Genomic DNA, 24,212 nt, shown 5'->3' with positions numbered 1-24,212 from the left:
TTTTCATCACAAGGGTGGTACGTGTATGGAATGAGCTGCCAGAGGATGTGGTGGAGGCTGGTGCAATTGCAACATTTAAGAGACATTTGGATGGGTATATGAATGGGAAGGGTTTGGCGGGATATGGGCTGGGTGCTGGCAGGTTGGACTAGATTGAGTTGGGATATCCGGTCGGCATGGACGGGTTGGACCGAAGGGTCTGTTTCCATGCTGTACATCTGTGACCCTAAGGTAGAAGACAGAGGGTAGTGGTGGAGTGTTCCCCTTTCATAAAGGAAGCCTATGACGGATGGTGTGCCACAAGGATTGGTGCTGAATCCACTATTTTTTGTTATGTTTTTAAATCATTTGTATGTGAACATCGGAGGTATGGTTAATAAGTTTGTAGATGACATCAAAATTGGAGGTGTTGTGGACAGTGAAGAAGGTTACCTCAGAGTACAATGGGACCTTGACCAGATGGGCCAATAGGCTGAGGAGTGGCAAATGGAGTTTAATTTCAGTAAACGTGAGGTGCTGCATTTTGGATTTATACACCTAACGATAAGGTCCTGGGGAATGTTGCTGAACAAAGAGACCTTGAGTGCAGGTTCATAGTTCTTTTAAAGTAGAGTCTCAGGTAGATAGGATAGTGAAGAAGGTGTTTGATATACTTGCCTTTATTGGTCAGTGCATTGAGTACAGGAGTTGGGAGGTCATGTTGCGGCTGTACAGGAACATTGCTTGGGCCACTTTTGGAATATTGTGTGCAATTCTGGTCTCTCTGCTATAAGAATTATGTTGTGAATCTTGAAAGGGTTCAGAAAGGATTTCCAAGAATGCTGATCGGGTTGGATGGTTTGAGCTGTAAGGAGAGGTTGAATCGGCTGGGGCTGTTTTCCCCGGAGTGTTGGAGGCTGAGGGGTGACCTTGTCGAGGTTTCTAAAATCATGAGAGACATAGATAGAGTAAATAGTCAAGGTCTTTTCCCTGGTGTGGGGGGAATCCAAAACTAGAGGGCATAGGTTTAGGGTGAAGGGGGAAAAATTTAAAAGGGACCTAAGGGGCAACTTTTTCACGCAGAGGGTGGTATGTGTATGGAATGAGCTGTTAGAGAAAGTGGTGGAGGCTAATACAATTGCAACAGTTAAAAGGCATCTGGATAGATATGAGTAGGAAGAGTTTGGAGGGATATGGGGCAGGTGGGACTAGATTAATTTAGGATATTCTGGTCAGCATGGATGAATTGGACCGAAGGGTCCGTTTCCACACTGTACAGCACTATGACTCCGTAACTACAACTGCTCCCACCAAGTTTAAAACAGGCTGGCGTCTATTATCATGCCGAATTTTCAGAACAAAAAGGAAATACACTTTACTATGTAATTGGCCCCTTGCAGGGTGCATTATAAGAGATATCTACAGTTTTGCATCCAGAATGCCTGCTTAAAAACACTCTTCCTTTTCCTTTTGCAACTGCATTGTGGGTGCACCTGTGCAGATGAATTATGGTGGCCATTTTAATTGTGGAGTCCTGTCTCAGCACATGTAATACACACTCCAACTTTAAATAACATTCTGATCGTTTAGAAATTTTATAGCTCAGTTTAATTCTTTCACAATGGAAGTGTGGTGATCTGAAACACTTTTTTTTGTTATATATACACAAAATCCAGTTCTGAAAATGGGTAATAAATTAGACTTTTAAAGCATTATTTATAATAAGATTTAACTGTTGAACTGATTTATTTATTCCAATTCAATTTAGTATAATTATCTATATAAAGCTGTTCAAAAACCACATGCTGAACATGTTTATTTGGACAGGCAGCATCTGTGAAAAGAAAAACAATGAGAACACTTGAGCTCAGTGACTTTTTGTCAGAACTGTTTGTGAGAAAGTGAAAGAGAGGGGCTAATTTCAGGAAAGGTTGATTCTGGTGCTAAGGCCCAAAGCATTAAAGTTTAAAAAAAAATGATGGGGAAAGGGAAAAGGAGATAGGTTTAAAAGAGATGTAAATTGGAACAGCCGAACCACCAGCAGCAACTGTCATCCCAAACAGTGGGGGCAAGGATGCTGATTTGGGATGTTGAACTTAACATAGATTCCACACATTGGCTATTATAGAGTCGTACAGCTTGGAAACCTGTCCTTTGGCCCAACTCATCCATACTGACCAGGTTTCCTAAACTGTGTTTGGCCCATATCCCTTTAAACCTTTCCTATCCAAGTGTCTTTTAAATATACTTGCCTCTACCACTTCCTCTGGCAGCTCATTTCATGTACGCACCATGCTGTGTTTGAAAAGGTTGCCCCTCAAGTTTCTTTTAAATCTTTCCCCCCTCACCTTAAACCTAGGCCGTCTAGTTCTGGACTCCCCTCTCCTGGTGAAAAGACCCTGGCTATTCACCTTATCTATGCCCCTCGTGATTTTATAAACCTCTTTAAGATCATCCCTCAGGCTCCTATGTTATAGAGAAAAACTTCACAGCATCTCCTTATAACTCAAACCCTCTCACCTTGATTACATCCACAGTGTATTTAAAAATAATCCTTCCTTCAGTCCTCTGGGACCTCTCCTGTCACTAAAGAGGATCCAAAGATTTTGTACCAGGCCTCAGCAATTTCCTCTCTCGCATCTCTCCATATTCTGGGATAGTTCCCATCAGGTCCTCGAGACTTGTCTACCTTAATGCTCTTCAAAACACCCAACATCTTTTTTTCTATCGACATGTCCGAGGATGTCAACACACCCTTCCTGAGACTCACCATCAACCATGTCCTTCACCTTTGTGGATACCAATACAAAGTATTGTTAAGGACCTTGCTCATATCGTCCGGCTCCATGCATAAATTTCCTGCTTTGCCCTTGAATGGACCTGCCATGTTCAGCAGACCCCCCATATTTGTTGTTCCTTTTACTGGTTTTAATCTCTAACTCCTCAGTCTTTTTACTTGCTGACCTACTGCTCTGGTTCCCATTCCCCTGCCACTTCAAGACCTCCTCGCAACCATTAAGAAGTACCTTAATGTCTCCTACCTCTATGAAGTGCATTCTAGAACTTCACCATTTTTGGGTGAAAATGTATCTCATCAAGTCCCTTCTAAACCTCCTGCTTTTCACTTTAAAATTATGTCCCCTTGGTATTGACCCTGAGACTAAAAGCAACAGCTGTTTTCTATTCACCCTATTCATGCTCCTCACAATCTTATTCACTCTATCAGGGCCCCCTTCAACCTTCTCTGTTCTAAAGAAAACAAACCCAAGCTTATGCACCTCTCCTCAAACCTGATATGCTGCACCCCAGGTAACATCATAATGAATCTCCTCTGTGCTCCCTACAGTGATTTATATCGTAGTTCCCTCGGAATTTCACAGTTGTTCATCATTTAAGTAATATTGTGCATTTTATATTCCTCATGGCAAAGTGAACAAATTCATGTTTTCTCACATTAGACTCCATCTGCCAGATTTTGGCCGACTCTGGAAACCTATTTGTATTTATCTGCAAAGTCTGTCTTTTTCACAGCACAGTTCCTTATCTATCTTTGTGTCATGTGCAACCTTAAATGATGTGAAGAATGGTAAGTATCTAAATTATTAATTAAATTGTAAGACATTTGGACCCCAGCACAAATCCCTGTGGGACTCTACTTGTCTCATCCTGTCAATAAATGCTATAGGATGAAATCCAGCTTAATCTGGTGACCGACCATTCGACAGCTCTTTCAGCTTGCTTAGCACCATTTCCCCAATGATTGTAATTTTGCTGTTTCCCTCCCTGTTTTATTTCTTGATTTGCAGTTATTATTGGAAGGCTTTTTGTATACGCTGTGTAGTGACAGAAGCAGAATATTTGTTCATTCCATCCACCATCCCCATATTATAGAATATAGAATATAGAACAATACAGCATAGAACAAGCCTGTCGGTCCTCAGTGTTGTGCTGACTTGTAAACTATTCTCAGCTCATCCACCTACACTATCCCATCATCATCCATGTGCTTATCCAAGGATTGTTTAAATCTCCCTAATGTGGCTGAGTTAACTACGTTGGCAGGTAAGGCATTCTACGCCCTTACCACTCTCTGAGTAAAGAACTTGCTTCTGATGTCTGTCTTAAATCTATCACCCTTCAATTTGTAGTTATGCCCCCTTGTACAAGCTGACATCAGCATTCCAGGAAAAAGACTTTCACTGTCTACCCTATCTAATCCTTGGATCATCTTGTACGTGTCTATAAAATGCCTTCTTAACCGACATCTTTCCAATGAGAACAGACCCAAGTCTCTCAGCCTTTCCTCATAAGACCTTCCCTCCAGACCAGGCAACATCCTGATAAATCTCCTCTGCACCTTTTCCAGTGTTTCCACATCCTTCCTGAAATATGGCGACCAGAACTGTAACAGTATTCCAAGTGCGACTGCACTAGTGTTTTGTTAAGTTGCAGCATGATATTGCGGCTCCGGAACTCAATCCCTCTACCAATGAAACCTAACACACCGTATGCCACCTTAACTGCACTATTAACCTGGGTGGCAACTTTCAGGGATCTATGTACATGGACTCCAAGATCCCTCTGCACATCAACACTACCAAGAATCTTTCCATTGACCCAGTACTCTGCCTTCCTGTTATTCTTCCCAAAGTGCATCACCTCATGTTTAGCTGCAATGAACTTCATTTGCCACCTCTCTGCACAATTTTGCAGTTTATCCAAGTCCCCCTGCAACCTGCAACATTCTTCCAACCTGTCTATTCCTCCACCGACTTTAGTGTCATCTGCAAATTTACTAATCCATCCACCTATGCCTGCGTTTAAGTCATTTATAAAATGACAAACAGCAGTGGTCACAAAACAGATCCTTGTGGCACACCACTCGTAACTGGACTCCAGACTGAATATTTTCCATCAACCACCACTCGCTGCCTTCTTTCAGAAAGCCAGTTTCTAATCCAAACTGCTAAATCACCCTCAATCCCATGCCCTCTGCATTTTCTCCAACAGCCTATCATGTGGAATCTTATCAAATACTTTGCTAAAGTCCATGTATACTACGTCAACTGTCCTACCCTCATCTACATGCTTGGTCACCTTTTCAAAAATCTCAATGAGGTTTGTGAGACATGACCTGCCCTTGACGAAACCATGTTGACTATCTGCAATCAAATTGTTGCTTGCTCGATGATTATAAATGCTATCTCTTATAATCCTTTCCAAAACTTTTCCTACAACAGCAGTAAGGCTCACTGGTCTATAATTACCTGGGTCATCTCTTTGCCCTTCTTGAACAAGGGCACAACATTTGCAATCCTCCAATCCTCTGGCACTAAACCTGTAGACAATGACGACTCAAATATCAAAGCCAAAGGCTCTGCTATCTCCTCCCTAGCTTCCCAGAAAATCCTTTGATAAATCCCATCCGGCCCAGGGGACTTGACTACTTTCACTCCTTCCAGAATTGATAACACCTCTTCATAACTAACCTCGATCCTTTCTAGTCTAATATCTAATATCTCATTCTTCTCCTCTACAATATTCTCCTTTTCCTAGTGAAAATCAATGAGAAATGTTCGTTCAGCACCTCTCCGATCTCCACAGGGTCCACACTCAACTTCCCACTTCTGTCTTTGACTGGTATTATTCCTACCCGTGTCATCCTTCTATTCTTCACGTACCTATAGAAAGCTTTAGGGTTCTCCTTTATTCTATTTGCTGAAGACTGCTTGTGTCCTCTTAACTCTCTCTTTAAATCCTTCCTTGCTGATCTGTAACTCTCCATCGCCTCATTTGAATCATCTTGTCTCATCAACACATAAGCCTCCTTCTTCCGCTTAACAAGAGATTTGCAATTTCTGGAGTAAACCACAGTTCCCTTACCTTATCACTTCCTTCCTGCCTGACAGGGACATACCTATCAAGGACATGTGTTCCTTAAACCAGCTCCACATTTCCATTGTCTGCATCCCCTATATTTTGCTACCCCATTCTATGCATCCTAATTCTTGCCTAATCGCATTATAATTGCCCTTGCCCCATCGATAACTCTTGACCTGTGGTATGTACCTATCCCTTTCCATCGCTAAACTAAATATAACTGAATTATGGTCACTAAAGTGCTCACCTACAACTAAATCAAACACCTGGCCTGATTCATTACCAAGCATCAGATCCAGTGTGGCCTCCCCTCTTGTTGGCCTTTTGACATACTGTGTCAGGAAACCTTCTGTACACATTGGATGTACTAGAGTTATAGCATTTCCAGTCAATGTTAGGGAAGTTAAAGTCCCCCATAATGACCACCCTGTTCCTTTTACTCCTACCCAGAATAATTTTGCCAATCCTCTCTTCCACCTCCCTGGAAGTCTGCAGAGGCCTATAAAAAGCTCCAAGCAATGTGACCTCTCCTCTTCTATTTCTAACCTCAGCCCACACTACCTCAGTAGACAAGTCCTCGTCAAAAGTTCTTTCAGACACTGTTATCCATGACTATCAAGGCCGCACCTCCCCCTCTTTTACCGCCTTGCCTGTTCTTAATGAAAGATCTAAGCTCTGGAACCTGCAACATCCATTCCTCACATTGCTCTATCCATGTCTCCAAAATGGCCACAACATCGAAGTCTTAGGTACCTATCCATGCTGCAAACTCACCTACCTTATTTTGAATACTTCTAGCGTTGAAGTAGACACACTTCAAACCAGCTTGCTGTCTGCCAGCACATTCCTGTGATCGTGAAATCCTGTCCCTGTCCCTGTCCTCCCTACTCTCATCCTCCTGTGCACTGCAACTACACCTCCGGTTCCCAACCTCTGCTGAGCTAGTTTAAACTCACCCAAATAGCGCCAACAAATTTCCCACCCAGGATATCAGTACCCCTCTGGTTCAAGTGAAGACCGTCCTGTTTGTACAGGTCCCACCTTCCCCAGAATGAGCCCCAATTATCCAAGTACCTGAAACCCTCCCTCCTGCACCATCCTTGCAGCCACTTTCAGTTGATATCTCTCCCTATTCCTTGCCTCGCTATCACGTAGTACGGGTAACAAACCAGAGGTAACAACTCTGTTTGTTCAAGCTCTCAGCTTCCACCCTAGCTCCCCGAAATCCTGCCTTACATCCCTACCCCTCTTTCTACCTATGTCATTGGTACCTACGTGGACCACGACTTGGAGCTGGTCACCCTCTCCCTTCAGCACCCCATACTCACTGTACATCTTTTTAAATTCCTGTAGAAACTCTTGCTGTATGTTTTTTATGTTTCTCACCAGTTTCCTCTCACTGTAATATCTTTCTCCTTATTAACACTTTAATTATTATCTACTGTTCTTTATATTTTACTTGCTGTTTACCTTTGGGTAATTATACTTTTCCTTAAGTTTGATGCTTTCCCTAGATTCTTGTAGGAATTTATTGTAGGGATATACAAACTCTGATAGTTCTGAAATATCTCCTTAAATGTCTGTAACTTCATCTCTACTGATTTATCCTTTAGCTTAGCTTGATAATCCATTTACCTAGCTCAACTTGCATGCCCACCCAGTCGCCCTTAAGTTGCTTAAAGTTGCCCTTTAAGATTCTGACCTTGGACCTGGTCTTTCCTGTTCACACAAAGTTCAGACATATTGTGATTGCTGCAACCTGGAGGTGCCTTTACTTTGAGATATTTATTTAATCTTGTTACACTACACAATGTCAATTCTAATATAACCTCTCTGGTTGATTCTGTATAGCATTCAAAACAATACTTTTCACTGTATCTTAGTACATTTGACAATAATAAACCAAATTAAATCAAATTCCAGAACGTGCTGTTCTAAGAAAATATCTTGAAAGCATTCCATGAACTTCTCACCAATTCTATTTTTCTAGCAGATTAAAGCCACCTTTGATTATTGCTGTCCCTTTCTCATAAGTACTCAATATTGCTTCTTGAAAGTTTCTTCTTCATGATAGTTACCCACAAGTGACCTCTTTCATCTTCCATTCTTCAATTCCACCCAAAATGATTTCTACATCCTGATCTACTGAACCAAGGTCATGTCCAACTATTCACCAATGTCTTTCTTTATTAACTCCACCTTTACCTAGCTCCCTGTTCTTCTTGAATGCTGTATATTTCTTAAATATTTGGGAATGAATCCTTGATATCCTACAGCCACAATGGTAAATACTATCAGCTCATATTTATTTACATCAATATGAATTAACACCTTATTTAATCTGTTATGAATGCTACATGCATTCCATTAGAGTTTTGTTATTTTGTAATACCTAGTCTTGATGATTGGTGTATTCTTAGCTTTTTTTTTCTCCATTCCTTCCTGCCATTCTCTGACTCTTACTTATATTATGTTCCTCTCTCCCATGGTCTGTACTCTTTGATATATCTCGTCCTTCCACATGTGATCCCTTGCTCCATGATTTAGTTTCAAACCTTCTTTACTTCCCGAGTTATGAGTTTGCAAGAACACTGGTCCCAGCACAGTTTGGGTATATACCATCCGTACAGTATAGACCCCCACTTTCCCCAGTTCAGAAATCCCAGTACCCTAATAGCAATGTGAATTGAAAATTGGCTGAGTGATAGGAAACAGACTAATGGTTAACAGAAAGTTAGTGGGGTGGAGGAAAATTTATTTTGGTGTTGCCCATGGTTAGGTATTGGAGTGCTTGCTTTTCATGATATATTATTGATCTCGATTTTGGTGTGCAGGGGTCAATTGCAAAATTTGCAAATGACACAAAACTTGGAAGAATTGTAAAATGAGAGAGTGACACTCTAAAAGGACATTAACAAAAATGGAGTGAACTGTTAGGTGGCAGATGTGGTTCAATACAGAGAAGTGTTAAATGATGCACTTAGGTCAAAAGAACTTGAAATGCAATATAAAATAGGGGGTACCATTCTCAAGGCGATGCAATGAAGAGAGACTTGGGTCTGTTTGTGCATGGATTATTGAAAGTGGCAGGACAGTTAGATAAAGCAGTTAATAAAGCATACTCATGCTTACTTAAATTCACACTGTAAATGGATAAATTTGGCTTTGAAAGATTGGATAGGCTGTTCGCTTTGGAGTGGGGAGGCCATGGAGAAATATGGTAAGTGTATCCTACAGCATGGTAGAACAAGGTTGGGAAAGTAGTATAAGCTGGACAATTTTTTGCTTAGCACAGATATGGTAGATTATTGGCAGCCTTCTGCTCCACGAATCTTTCATATTTCTATGTGAACGACATATGTTAACAAATGATTTATTTCTGTTTTCCTCCTCCGAAACAAAAATATTCAGTATATGAAGTAGAGTATAAATTTCTTATGCCTGAGTTGTTTAAGAAGAACGGGGGACTTGTACCTTAGATATTTCACCATAACTATTGATACTTTAATTGTTCATTCTGTTACATTGTTCTCCATCAAATTGGCCTGCCTGAGAAATTGCAAAATTCATTAAATTATAACAAGTGAGTTTTACACAATAAGTGAGTTTTAATGTTGTATTGAAACAGAATTTCAAGTTGCTTAATGTAAAAAAAAAGTTATTTATTGAAAAGAAGATATAGCACTATATTTGTATACACCACAATACCATGGCCACATCCCATTTTAAATGGTAACGTTTTCACTCCTGTAAAAGTGACCTGAATTTTTCCATTTTTGTTTTAAATGGTGTTTTTGGTTCGTTTTGGGTGGTGACCAACATGTCAACCCCACTGTTTTCAAAATGTCCAATTGCCCACCAAACCCTGTGACGGGTGAGCTTTAGAGTTTCCCAGCAAATCCCAGACCCTGACATTAGTAATATGGATTGGCTGGCACCTTATGTCAATCAGAGGCCAACAACATCTCAATGTTAACGTTTACCGGTCCAGGTGTAACTTTGGGGAATCCAGCAATGAATAGGTTAATAGTTCTTATTCTTTTCTCTTGGGTGGGCGTCGTAGGGTGAAATGTGTCAGGGATCAGAAGCAAGGGAGGAGAGTGACTGTAAGGCCAATCCTTGTCACCCATGCCTGCCCCTGATTAACAATAGATTGGCACAATTAAAGGACCCTACTAACCTGACAGGCAAATGGCTGGTTTTCTGGTCAGGATGCCTTTTTTTTTCCAGCTTTGTAGTTACAGGGCATCAACAAGGCAAGGAAAAGCCTTAAGGAAGTGAAATTCCAATAATAGCTGAGGTATGCATTCCATTGAAAGGCCATTTTCACTTTTTGTTGGCCATTCAATCTGCTCACCAAGAACCCCACCATCACTCATGTTTATTTGAGTCTTGATATATTACCCTGAACTGCATCCCCACTCTTAATCATAATCATCAAATCTTGCTTCTCAAACCCACCACTCGCCCTCATTCTGATTTCAACAGTGATTACTGTCTTAGTGGGAGGTAACATTATACATCTCCGGCTCAACCCCTCCAATCTGACCCTTTGCACCAAATCCATTGCATGTCTACGTATCCATATAAACAATCTTTCCACCTTTAACCCTAAACTACTTAGCTATAGGCCTGCTCTCAATCCTTTCATCTTCCCTCCACAACAAATATGTGCTGCAGCCTCTTGAGCCCCTGGCTTCATTGGGATAGATAAAGGGTTTCAATTCCTAACTCTCTCCTCCACCCTCCTTTCTGTTAACAAGCTTAGTGACCTTCAGACACTCCTCTTAAAAATTGAACAAATTTTAACCATGTCCACTCCCAGGAGCAACATTTTCCTGCTCCTCCCCAGCACTGAAGAGGGCTTTAATTTTCCTCCTCCCTTTTGTATCAGTCTGACTCACTGGTTGAGATCAGAAGAATGAGGTTGCCAGAGTGCAGCTGGCTGTTACTGTTTACCAAACATCTGCATTTCTTACCTACAGTATCCCTGCATCTCACTGGCTATATTTATTATACCCTGAAAGATTTGTTGTTCGAAGGTTCACCCTACCCTCATTAATTAAATGTCATCTCCCACATCACTCACTACAAGAGATCAAAGTATATATTTTTAAAACTGCGCCTCTTTTTAAATGCAAATTTGCACAAAGTGGAGAAAAGCTCCACTGCAACTGTAAAAATTCAAGCCAACGTAAGATGATTTTATAGTAGTTTAAGCTTGCAAGGGGTCATGAATGAGATTGAGACCAGTATTCTGGGTTATGTTTCCTTTTTAGAACATTGACAACCCAATATTGCTTTTATTGTCGCATTACTGCATACTTAAGTGTTGTCTCTCTTAATAAGTAGTAATACTAGAGTCGCTACTAAAAAAAAAGTCTTCAAAATAACAACAACTACAACAGTAGTTTGACTTTATTCCTGTAAATTGGTTCATGTATCTTCACTGGATATGTTCCATTTTTGAGAATTGAAAAGAGAAGAGGAGAGAATATTTTTAATTAGCATCTGTTTAGATTATTATAAGAATAAAATTTTAAAGACATAAAATCTTGGAACATTTTTCTAATGTACATGAACTATAGTACACAGTATAATTATAATTTCTTTTTCCCTGAAAGGTATCAATACTTCCTTCCCAGTCATTATTCCCAGTGTACCAGATCATCAAACATCAATTGTAAATAATGAACTCCATGTTGTCAACAGTCCAAACTCTTCTCGACCTGGCACCAATGAAAGGTAAAGATACGGTTCACTCTGTGGGCATCCCTGATGTCTTTTTGTGAATTATGTAGTGTTTGACAAATAAATTGCAATTCTCCTTATTTAAGCACTACGAAGCATTTAGGATAATAAATAAATTAACAGTATATACTAAATATGGCATTTTGGAATCTAATATTTTTATTTCAACATTGATGAGTGGAGTAAAAAAAAAAGTCACAACTTTTCATCTTGTGCTCATCAGGACTGCAACAGAAGCAACCAGTTTTAGAAAGCAAGTAGCAGTTTATACAGTACGAGGAGAGGATGCTTATTGATTGGATCATGGTTGGCATGAAGATGCATTAGGAATTGTTAGTGGCCAATCTTAGCTGAGTTAAACTCAGATCAGATGGGGAGACACTAATTGGTCAGGGTGTTTCTATGGGAACGATAACATGACTGCCAGCTTTTATAAACTTTTTGTCAGTGAGAAATTTAAATATGAACAAATACAGAAATGTATGAACAAATTTATTTTGCTCCCAAAGAATAGAGTCCCACATGTGTCCCATGTATGGGTTCTTGTCTGCCAGTTGCTACTCAGTTCAGATGACCACTTGCTATATATCTCAAACTCATGTAAGGGCAAATAGCTGCCACTTTTGGCCTTGAACAGTTTCCATTCTACCTCAAATTACCCTGGAAGGAGAAAGTGTCTCAATTTGATCAACATATGAAGGTAGCCATCTTATGCTGCTACTTTGCAGTAAATTCTCAAATGGTGATTTTTACGAAGCAAATGCTGCAATCAAGCTAAAAACATTTTGCCTACCACACAAATGAGTAACGTGGTGTGGGTTTTAGTGCCAATGAGATGCTAGGTGTGTAGGCCATTAATCTCAATAACTGACAGACATTACTTAACAACATGCATGCTTGCAAACCACAAGCATCATGTCCAATATTTAATGTGATTCTGATATTAGATAACATTTACTTAATTCTCAGTCTGAGAATTATATTGGAAATCAAATTGAGACTATCAGTGGGGCTCAGTGTGATTCAACAAAGCATACTAGAAGCCACATGTATTCACACAGAGGACTCTGTTCTCTCTAGGTGAAAGGAATTTGTGAATACATGATACCTTTCTCATTAAGGACTGGATGAAAAAGACTTTCAACTCCAGCTACGATACCCTGACCAGTAATAGTCTCCCTGCTTGCTCTGAGTTCAATCAGTTCCTGCTGCATCTCCATGCCAATCATGGTCCAAACAATCAGCACCTTCTCATGCTGTATACATTGTTGCTCCCTTTCTAAATTTTGTTTCTTGAATTTTAGTCATAATGTGTGTAAGATGAAAAACTTCAACTTTGTATCTTTTTAGCAACATTTACATTCTGTACTACCAAACAGTTGTATCTATTTATTTGTTCATGGGGGTGACAGCATTGCTGGCAAAGCCAACATTTATTGACTGTCCTTGATGCTGTTTAGAACGTGAAAGTTGCTTTTTTAAATTGCTGCAAGCCACCTAATATAGGTGCATACTCAAAGATGATAAGAAGAACCTTCAGGAATTTGAATCAGCCACAGTGAAGGAACGTGATGATAATGTGCCAAGTCTGCAGACCATATGGTTATTTTTAGTGAAGGTGGGGGACAGCACAAAATAAATGATGATACACAGAGCAATGTTCTCATTCTAACTTTCTTTAGCTACTACATTCTTTACTTTCATTCCATCACGAGGTCAGAATTCGGGATGCCTGCTGATGATTGCACAGTGTTGATTTTGATTTACAAATCACAGGTACAGACAGCTTCAATGTCTAGCTTGGAGCAAGGTGTAGACAATTATTCAGGCTTGAAAGAATGAATGAAAAGTAACATGTGTCACACAGATAGCAGGCAATGACTATCTCCTTCAAGAGAGATACTCATCACCTCCCATTGACGTTCAATACTATTGGCATCATCATCCCAAATCAACATTCTGGAAGTCATCAGCCAGTAACATAATGGGACCACACATATGGATGCTATAGTTCACAGGGCAGATCAGAAGCTGGATGTTCTTTGGAATTACTCACTTGCTAATTCCCCAAAGCCTTTCTGCCATCTCCAGTGCACAAGTCAGGAAACACTCCATTTCTTGGATGAACACAAACACAAAGCTCGACACCATTTGTGATAAAGCAGCTTGTTTGTATAACACACCATTTATCAAGAGAATAGTGGTATTATTGCTGGACTACTAATCCAGAGACTCTGATGTTCTGGGGACTCTGGATCGAAACCCACCATGGCAGATGGTGGAATTTGAATTCAATGAAAATCTGGAATTAAGAGTAAAATGATGATTACAAATCCATTGTCGACTGTCAGAAAAAAACACCTGGCTCACTAATATCTTTTAGGGAAAGAAACTTGGTCTGGCCTACAAGTGACCCTAAACCACAGCAATATTGACAATTAGAGGTTGTCAATCAATGCTGACCTAGCCAGCTATGCCCTCATCCCATAAATGAATTTTTAAAAAGAATGTCACTATCTCTCATCAAATCCCACACCTCCTTATAATTTCTAAATATATTGATGATCTTCCATTGTTGCTGGGTGAAAATCCAGGATTAATTTCCTACCTTCATCACATAGACTAGGGTTATTCAAAAAGGTGGGTGTCCAGCTCCTTCTCTGGGACAATAAATTCTGGCGTTGCTATTGACCTCTCTTCTAAGTAAGCCTATATTATTGGAAGCAGTTTTCTTGTTTATTAACTATAATTCTTGTAGTATGGCTGAAATATCTAAACATGTAAGCCAGATTCGCACAGCAATTAGCCTTTTACCTTCCCCCAAGAGCCCCCTGAATAGGAGTTAGCTTAGTACACTCAAGATTATTGAGTAAAGTTTTCCATATGCAGAATCATACCTAATTTTGGACACTGATTTATGATTGCCAATGTAATTATGAATTTCAAACCTTAAATAGTTGTCATTTGGGCTCACAATGTGGCACACTTGCACACACTGGAAGATGCATGCATTGATATGTGTGTACATTCACTATCTGTTCAACTGAATAAAATAGGCAATAACCATTTTGTTATTCATTCTTGAGGGCAATGACTTGATCAGGCAGTGTCAATTTGCTTGGTTTAAATTTAAACAAAGTTAGGCAGTTAACTGTCAGTCATCATTTAGCTGATGCATTGCCCTCAGTTCCTGGGCAAGTCAGAACCAGGCGTGATTGACTAGTCTGCAGATTACTGGTAGAAGTTATGATACGGTGCCACTTCAATCAGCCATGACTCCAGAATATTGTTACGATAGAATGCACTGAAAACCCTTAATCTCATCAATACACCTGTTCAACACTATCGGGGTGCCACTGTGGCTGAGTGGTTAGCACTGCTGCCTCACAGTTCCAGTGACCCAGATTTGATTCCAGCCTCTGGCAACTGCCTGTGTGGAGTTTACACGTTTTCCCTGTGACTGCGTGGGTTTCCTCCGGGTGCTCCAGTTTCCTGCCACTGTCCAAAGATGTGCAGGTTAGGTGAATTGGCCACTCTAAATTTCCCATAATGTTCAGGGATGTGTATGTTAAGTGCATTAATCCGTGGTAAATATAAGGTAGAGGAATGGTCTGGATGGGTTATTCTTCAGAGGGTCGGTGTAGACTTGTTGGGCAGAGGGGCTTGATTCCACACTGTAGGGATTTTATTTATATGCTGGTGTTTATTTGATTTGATTTGATTCTTCGGTTCCAAGTAATTTTCGATATTAGCCTAATTTGATGCATCTGTATTAGTATCTGTACATTATTATTTAATAAATTTTGTCCAGCGTTTCTCAATACCTTGCTCCCATAGATATTTATAGTTTTAGTGACCTGAGTTTTTACTTTATTCAAGTGTTCTGTTTCAAATCCACAACTGATAATGAAATTAAAATCTTTCCAATCATTTTCTGAATTCAACTAATATTTTACATAATGTACAGCTTTGACCATAATATTGCATTGGAAAATAAAAAACAGAGGAAGTTAAATCCTTCATATATTACTTTTTGTCAAATATATATCTGCTTTGAAAGCTGTAAATATCTTGTATCACTTGACTTTTTCTTTCTATGTGTATCCAGATCTGAAAATATTCCAAGAGACCATCTTGTAATTTGTGAATCTTCAACAAATCAAAGATTTGAAGAATCGATTGAGCAATCAGATGACCGTTTTAAAATTGGTAAGCTGAATCTAGAGCTACAAAAATGTTGACTGTTCTCATTATTTGTAAAGACAAAACAAAAACTCCAAAGCATGAATCTATACTTTAAAAACTAAAAATGCAGATTGGATAAGTAGGCATTTAAAGTGGAAAAAAAAGTTGTAATTTCAGATTGAGACATTTCAACCAAGTTGAAATAAGAAGGCAAATATGTAATTGGACTAATTACAACAGTGAGGAGAAAAGGACCAACTGGATACTTTTAAACCAAGAACTAATGAATGCGTACAATTGCCTGCAACTAGATTTTTTAAATGGTTGAAACAGGGAGGAAACTGTTTTCCAATGTACAAAGATCTTCAGTCAGATTGTGAAAAAGGCAGACAATTAGCTAAATGTGCAAGGCATCACAGCATGAGTATTAGAAGGTAATAGTGGGGATCTTGTGGTGCAGTGATAGTATCCCTATTGCTGAGTCAGGAGATCCAGGTTCAAGTCTCACATGCTGCAGAGATTTGTAATGACTCCTCTGAGCAAGTTCATTAGAAATATCTAGAAAGTCCTGGGGAAATCATGAGGCAAATAAAGGCTGAGCTTTTCCTATCTGTAGGTCGTAGAACACAATAAGTATGAAATAGTTTTATTAAAGGAGATTAATTCTGTTACGTTCAGTAGTAAGAAAGCCAAGGATGCAAAAGTCAAAATATGAATAGGAAGAAAGATTATGAACGCTTAAAGCAAATAGGGAGGTCATTGAACATATTCCAGCACCTGAAAAGTCAGTTTATAAATCCCCATTCATAGAGTCATAGCATGGAAACAGACCCTTTGGTCCAACCCATCCATGCCGACCAGATATCCCAACCCAATCTAGTCCCACCTGCCAGCACCTGGCCCATATCCCTCCAAACCCTTCCTATTCATATTCACATCCAAATGCCTCTTAAATGTTGCAGTTGTACCAGCCTCCACCACATGCTCTGACAGCTCATTCCATACACGTACCACCCTCTGTGTGAAAACGTTGCCCCTTAGGTTCTTTTATATGAGAGGAGTAGCAGGGTACAAATTCGTGGTCACAACGAAACCTGATGTTCTGACCTGCATTTGGAGGCTTCAGTCAAAATTAGCAAATCTAGTTTGAGACTAGAAAACTAACCATTAACAGGAAATCATCTGAGAATGATGAATTCTTGTTCACTTGTGACTTAGATTTTTAGTTGGTACTAGGAGTAGATATGCATTAAACTTCAAAATTTATAACTGAAGTTTCCTGATTTATCTGCAACTTTTCATTTATTATATTACAATGATTGCACATTTAGATTTATTTTTGGAGTCTTTTCTGCGAAAAGAATAGTAAACTGATACCGTTCAGTCATATGTAATGCATAGGTAAAGAAAAAATTTCACATTTTTTTTCTATTTTTAAAAGTATTCTTTTCCCAACATGAAGCTCGAGAGAGACAGAATGTCTGTGAGGCTAAGAATCAATCTTGCAATCCCTTGAAAATCTCAGTTCTGAACTTAAGCTATAGGAATAACTGCAGTGTAGATATATAATTGTGAAGAAATAATATATGCAAATCCAAGTGTGCCATTATTAAAATGGCAGACATTTGAGCATATTAAAATGATACTACTGTGAAGATCAATATTCAGAGAGATTTCTATTTATGTAAATGTTAACTCTGACTTCAAAGAGTATAATTCATTTTCTAGTTTCCCAGGCAGTTAAAATTTTGAGTTATTTTCTGGTCGGGGATTTATTGAGAATTAAACTGCAGTTCTTGTTTGAGAAAGCAAAAGCACATAGAGTTTTTAATGAATAAGTGAAAAATCTGGCCAGAGACATATGAAAATCAACAAATTATTGATTTTATAAGTACTGTTCTATTGACTTTTTTTTATTTCATTGTTAAAATCAAAAGGCTTATTGTTTATTTCTTACAGAGCAAGAAGGCAATCTAGCCCATAACAAAAATCTGTCCCAACATCGGGAGGAAGATCTTAATAGAGGATCTAATTCTTCGCTAGACCAAGAAGCAATTTTAACTCCTGCAGATGCAGGTGGGTTTGCTACCATTGTGCGATATGCTGCAAGAGAGTGTAGATTGTTGTTTTCACCTTTGGGAAATTGCAAGAAAATTATTTTATTATCTAAGAGTTGAATTTTAACGTTTGTCTTGGTCAATATTTATTGATGGTATCATTCCTGCAATATAAATTTGTATTAAAGGGTCATGAATAGTGTTGATTTTTGTCTGTTGACCTTCATGTGCAAATACAGTTATTTGGCTGCTCACAAAGTAGGAGAAATCATCTGGAATTATTGGAATCAATTCGGTTCTCAATCTGCAGCAGGAGATCTGAAAATTGGGTGAGCAGGTCTTGGATAGGTTTTACCCTAAAATCCTTCTGATTGTAATTTTTAAACTAACCTCCTTTCATGTGCTAGTTTACTTAAGCACCTCATATGAAAGCAAAACTGAGTACAAGCAATAATGGTTAAATCAATACCAATGCCACAGCATATTGGCCAGATTTACCTGTCTGGTTTCAAGACCTAATTTGAATGGTTACAATCAAAACTCCATGTGTGACTTAATTCTTAGACTGAAATATGCTTGATTATTTTGCTTTACAATGTTTACAGAAATACCTTCATACTACTGCAGATTTTTTTCTATGTTTAATATTTTAGTTTTTGTTTAAATTTTGGAAGACAAATTTTATTTGGTCACTGGTGAGCCTTTAAATATTCCAAAAAATAACGTCCAATAAGTTTCTGAACTGGATTGAAAATGGAGGAATACAGGCCTTTAGATTTGGAATAAAAGAGTGCACATGAAAAGGAACTCTTCCAATCATAATTCTTTCAACTTTCAAAGAATTCAGGCAAACTGTAGAGTTCCTCGATAGGATAAATGAAGTTAAAGTTATTGATAACTGTTGGTTTGGATTTAATGTTCTAGGTTGAAGATGAAAGAAAGCATGTTAGACAGATGAATGGAACTTGAGCTACACTGTCCACACTAGCCATTATGCCAAATGGTAATTGAACACAGCAGCTTCCATAACCAGTGGGTTAACAGGGAGCTATTTGCAAGGCTGAGCAACCATTGCAGGTCAGCCCTCAACATAATGCATGGCAGATGAGGTTACCATTGTTTTTTTATTTTCTGCTCATTAGCTATTCTCAAACATGAGTGCTATGAGGTCATGAGACTGGTACTGTCAATACCCAACCACCTTATGCTTGCAAAATTTAAAATACAAATTAAGGCTAAATTTACCCATTCCCTGAATTACATGGGCATTGGGAAGTCTGTTAGGCGAATATTGAGAGATTGGTAAAATTAGCTTCTTGGCAGAGAAAGGAAAACATGTCCAATTTTACATCCACCATTTGAGCAGCGAGACAAGAAGGTAGTGAGTGGAGAGAGTGAGTGCATGACATTACATCTCCTAATCTTACCTCATTTATATGCAGTTTCTTTTTCTATCATGTGGAATAGATAAACTTGATGGTGGCAATTCATAGAATCCCTACAGTGTGGAAACTGGCCATTTGGCCCAACAAATCCACAGAGACCGTCTGAAGAGTAACCCTCCCAGACTCATTTCCCTACCTTATTACTCTACATTTACCCCTGACTAATGCATCTAATCTACACATCCCTGAACACAATGGGCAATTTAGCATGGCCAATTCACCTAACCTGCACATCTTTGGAATTTTGGACATGAAAGTCAAAGCACGGCATCGAGCAGCTCCAGCTCACCGCTTGCTCTTTCGAGCTTTCACCTTGGACAGTCTTGAGCATCCCCGGATACTCTATAGCCAGAGACTGTCTACACCCATCGTTCACATTAGTTAGCATTGGGCACACATCGGCCTCGTCAGTGGTGCATCTCTGATTCTCTGGCACTCTAATACTGTTCTTTGAAGTGCACCAACACTTTACATTGTTATGGTTTTCTCAGGTCACATTACTTATAAGGAAAGGCACCGATCTTGTGCACCGGAACACAATGCATCTCCAGGCTCTTGGCTCACTTTCATGGTTTCACTCACACTGCTTACTTGGATTTTGTCAGCAGCTCTGCTTTGCCTTGCATTGTCTTTTTGTGCTTTGTGGCCTCATTCAGAACACACAGGCTCCCAACAGTTTTGTCTTGCGTTGCCATTTAGTACCAAAACATGTATGTTTGCCAATAGAAATCAGTCCATCATAAGATAGCAGTTGACACAACAACTGTGCTTCAGACAAATAGTCATGTCTCAAAGTTCAAGGGGAGATCTCCTGGTTAAGTCAAGGGGACTGTCTTTGGGTATGATTTGCTGCCACAGTCATTTGGAGACAGCATCTGATTTCAATCCAGAGGCCTTGACACAGCCAGTTGGCTGTTTGGGATGGTCAGGGTTGGGTTTCCATTCCATTGACATCCAGGGAATGTGCCAGAATGAGTCCTGGAGCTCCAGTGTGACCAGTCTAGGGGGTAGTGGTAAGTCGGTTGGGGAGTTGCACAGAGATCATTAGTTGGGCTTGTCTGATACCAAAATTGGAGGTGTAGTGGACAGCGAAGGAGGTTACCTCAGATTACAATGGGATCTTGATCAGATGGGCCAATGGGCTGAGAAGTTGCAGACAGCGTTTAATTTAGATAAATGTGAGGTGCTGCATTTTGGGAAAGCAAATCTTAGCAGGACTTATACACTTAATGGTAAGATCCTAGAGAGTGTTTCTGAACAAAGAGATCTTGGAGTGCAGGTTCATAGTTCCATGAAAGTGGAGTCGCAGGTAAATAAGATAGTGAAGAAGGCGTTTGGTATGCTTTTCATTATTGTTCAGAGTATTGAGTACAGGAGGTGGGAGGTCATGTTGCGGCTGTACAGGGCATTGGTTCGGCCACTTTTGGAATGTTGTGTGCAATTCTGGTCTCCCTCCAATTGGAAGGATGTTGTGAAATTTGAAAGGGTTCAGAAAAGATTTACAAGGATGCTGCCAGGGTTGGAGGATTTGAACTATAGGGATTGGTTGAGTAGGCTGGGGCTGTTTTCCCTGGAGCATTATAGATAGGCTAAATAGACAAAGTCTCTTCCCTGTGGTGGGGAGTCCAGATCGTAGGGAGGGCATAGGTTCAGGGTGAGAGGGGAAAGATATGAAAGAGACCTAAGGGGCAGGTTTTTCATGCAGAGGGTGGTAAGTGTGTGGAATGAGGTTAGTACAATTGCAACATTTAACGGGCTTCTGGATGGGTATATGAATAGGAAGGATTTGGAGGGATATGGACCGGGTGCTGGCAGGTGGGACTACATTGGATTGGGATGGACAAGTTGGACTGAAAGGTCTGTTTCTATGCTGTACATCTCTATGACTGTCCAGAAGGGTTTGGCCAAAGGTCACCACTGTTTGAAAGTTAAGGGAGTGGTTGATTAGGGCCATCGCTGTGATATGAAGGCTAAGCTAGTCAGTAATAGGGCATGGTGGGAGTAAGCTGGAATGCAGAGTGAGAAATGAATGTGAAGGGAGGCAAATAAACATACTGTAAATACTATGTCTCTTTATTTTTGTGTATTTTTTAATTGTGGACTGAAATGGGAAAAAAATTGGTTTAAAAACCAAGGATTGATGAAGATTGACTTGTTTAAAAACAAGTTACTTGATATTCATTGTATGTGTTGTTTGCTCAGGTGTTGGTTCAGCAGTGAAAGGGCTAGTTACGGATAAGCTGGAGCTAGAGGCTGGAAATTTGGCTGCTTGGTGATCAGTTATCAATGACAAATGCTTCCTGTGTGCCAGTAGCTCAATGATTGGCTCCCAAATAATCGAACAGCTTGGGTGTGAATGTCTGGGGTAGAAGTCATCAGATCTCCAGAAGGGAAGGAACTTTGTTTCTGCTCGGCAGTAAAACGTCTCTCAAACCTGAGCGAGCCAGTTTATTTCCTGCTTATTGATTACAAGAAGCTGTACCTTAATTGATACATTGAAACTTTGATAAGTGTAAACCAGTCACTTTGTGTCTCTTGCAAACAAGTAGTATCTGAAGAAGGAAGATATGTAGGCAGTGTTTGATTCAGCAAAAGGATAATGTCAACAAACCCAATGGAGAGGGACCACTGAATCACCTTTCCAGTCTCTCATTGCTGCGACAGTGATTCATAATTGTTTATCTTTGGTTAGAATATTTATTTGTAACAAATAGTAATTCTTATTAAGAACAGAAATCTGGTCCGTACTTTGACAAACTGAGACTAAAAGACAGGTAAATAGGAGAATTCTACCTATTTCTTAAATCTTTAATATTTGTAACAACTCTGAATAGTGGGGAAAGTATTTACTGAATGTTCGTAAGGTGTGACAATCTAACTGTGGGAGATAACAGTACCTTGGAGAGTATGGGTTTATGTGGGAAGGGATGGTCATCTATCCTGCCTTCAACAGGATGATGCAGCATGATGGTCAGCATGGCTGACCTGTAATATCAAGAAATTAAAACTTAACTCAGAGTCAGGTAGGAACGTGTGGCAGCTCAATCCTAATCAGGTCGACAGGGAAGAAAGGAACATGAAAGGTTTCTTTTTTTGGTCAATGATTATCAAACTGAGCTAGAGTATTAGCCTAGGAGTTCTCGATTAACCTAGTAAAATCACCACAAAATCACTGCCTCTCCTAATTGAACATTATATGCTAAATAATTCTGATTACACTCACCACCAATTTAAGATTTTCAGGTAAGTACTGGAACCTGCATATGTTAGTATTAAGGTCGATTGTTTCCTCCAAGCTATGCATTGCACTGCAGGTGTTGTTGCTGTGCATGGACATTTGGAGTCTGTACAGTGTCAGAAAAATTAGAGGGAACATTGCGAGGGTCCAGCTCTTTTCAGATAAAAAGAATATGTACACCCATTGCACTTGGTTTCAACAGGTGACAACCAATCTCTTGTTTATTTCTCTCTGCCATGACTTGACCAGTCAAGAGTCTGGATGTCTGGTTTAAATTAAATTAAGTTAGTTAGTTGACTGTCATCACCTAACTGGTGCATTCTCCCTGGCAATGCCTCTACCAATCAGTGTCCACTTGACAGCCAATCAGTATACTGCACTCATGCAGTATAACTGTTGTTTTGCCTTTACATTGGTATTACATTTGAATAATCCTGATGAGTGCAAGATGAAAAGTTTTGATAAACATGTCTTTTCTTCAACTAGGTTTCAGTGGATAGCAGATCTAATTATGCAGGTCTACTCGGAGGGAATTTATCTTATTTTGTAGGAACTATGCAGCAATGCAGATTGTAACTTCATTCCAGAACAAAAATTATGACAATTTGACAAATTCTCAGACAGATTATATATTAATGGTAAAAAAAAAAGTGCCAGCATTTAGTTTTGCATTTAACAAGGATTGTTCGTAATATGTACAATAAGCATTTTGCTGATGAGGATAGATTTAGTCTGGTGCCTCTGCATTAACACATGAAATGACTCATGGTTCATGTGTGGAATGAACTTCCTGAGGAAGTGATGGGTGTGGGTACAATTACAACGTGTAAAAGACATTTGGATAAGTACTTGAATAGGAATGGTTTGAAGGGATATGGGCCAAGAGTAGATAGATGGGACTAATTTAGTTTGGGATAATGTTTGACATGGACTGGTTGGACCAAAGGGTCTGTTTCTGTGCTCTATGACTTTATGACTCATCAAAATCCCATATAGGAAGGAACTGCGAATGATCAAATCTGGTAAAAGAGCAAGCCAGTTGGAATCAACATATGCTTATTTTGTACATTTGGGGCGCAGTGATTGTGAATGTACATCTGGGCCAGAAGATCTGGGATCAAGTCACACCTGTTCCAGACATATGTCATAGCGTGTCTGAACAGGTTGATTAAAATTTCTAAGTGGAGCTAGAATGAAGCAAATTTATTGTAAATGCTAGTTTTCTGCCCGGAGCTGATGTCATTTTAAGGAAGGTAAGATCAGGGGCAGTGTAACCATCTTCCCAAATTTGATGGGTACCTTGTTAAGCTTATTAAAAAGGTCAGTTCAGGCCAGACCTTGGACGATGACTGAGACAACAGCTGCAGCCACAGGTTTCCCCTCCACACTAGCACCCTGGCAGCTGTGGTCATTTTAATATTTCAAAGACCTAAAAAGAGCTCAGAAGAGCTAGGAGGAGACATGAGAAGTTGTTGGCGAATAGGATCAGGGTTAACCCTAAGGCTTTCCATAGGTATGTCAGGAATAAAAGAATGACAAGAGTTAAATTAGGGCCAATCAAGGATAATAGTGGGAAGCTGTGTGTGGAGTCAGAGGAGATAGGGGAAGCACTAAATAAATATTTTTCGACAGTGTTCACTATAGAAAATGAAAATGTTGACGAGGAAGATACAGAGA

At 39.6% G+C, this 24,212-nt stretch overlaps 1 protein-coding gene across 2 annotated transcripts in view; it reads left to right on the top strand.

Moving 5' to 3' along the window:
• Positions 1-24,212, top strand: part of ofd1 (OFD1 centriole and centriolar satellite protein) — a 96,357-nt gene that overhangs the window by 60,760 nt on the left and 11,385 nt on the right. For both annotated transcript variants that reach the window (XM_043700577.1, XM_043700576.1), the window contains exons 17-19: positions 11,484-11,604; positions 15,719-15,819; positions 17,755-17,871. In XM_043700577.1, the coding sequence (XP_043556512.1) occupies positions 11,484-11,604; positions 15,719-15,819; positions 17,755-17,871 (339 nt within the window). The remainder of the gene's footprint in view (positions 1-11,483; positions 11,605-15,718; positions 15,820-17,754; positions 17,872-24,212) is intronic.

Source organism: Chiloscyllium plagiosum, chromosome 12, assembly GCF_004010195.1.
Source record: "Chiloscyllium plagiosum isolate BGI_BamShark_2017 chromosome 12, ASM401019v2, whole genome shotgun sequence".
NCBI lineage: Eukaryota > Metazoa > Chordata > Chondrichthyes > Orectolobiformes > Hemiscylliidae > Chiloscyllium > Chiloscyllium plagiosum.
This window is presented reverse-complemented; position numbering and strand designations above follow the sequence as displayed.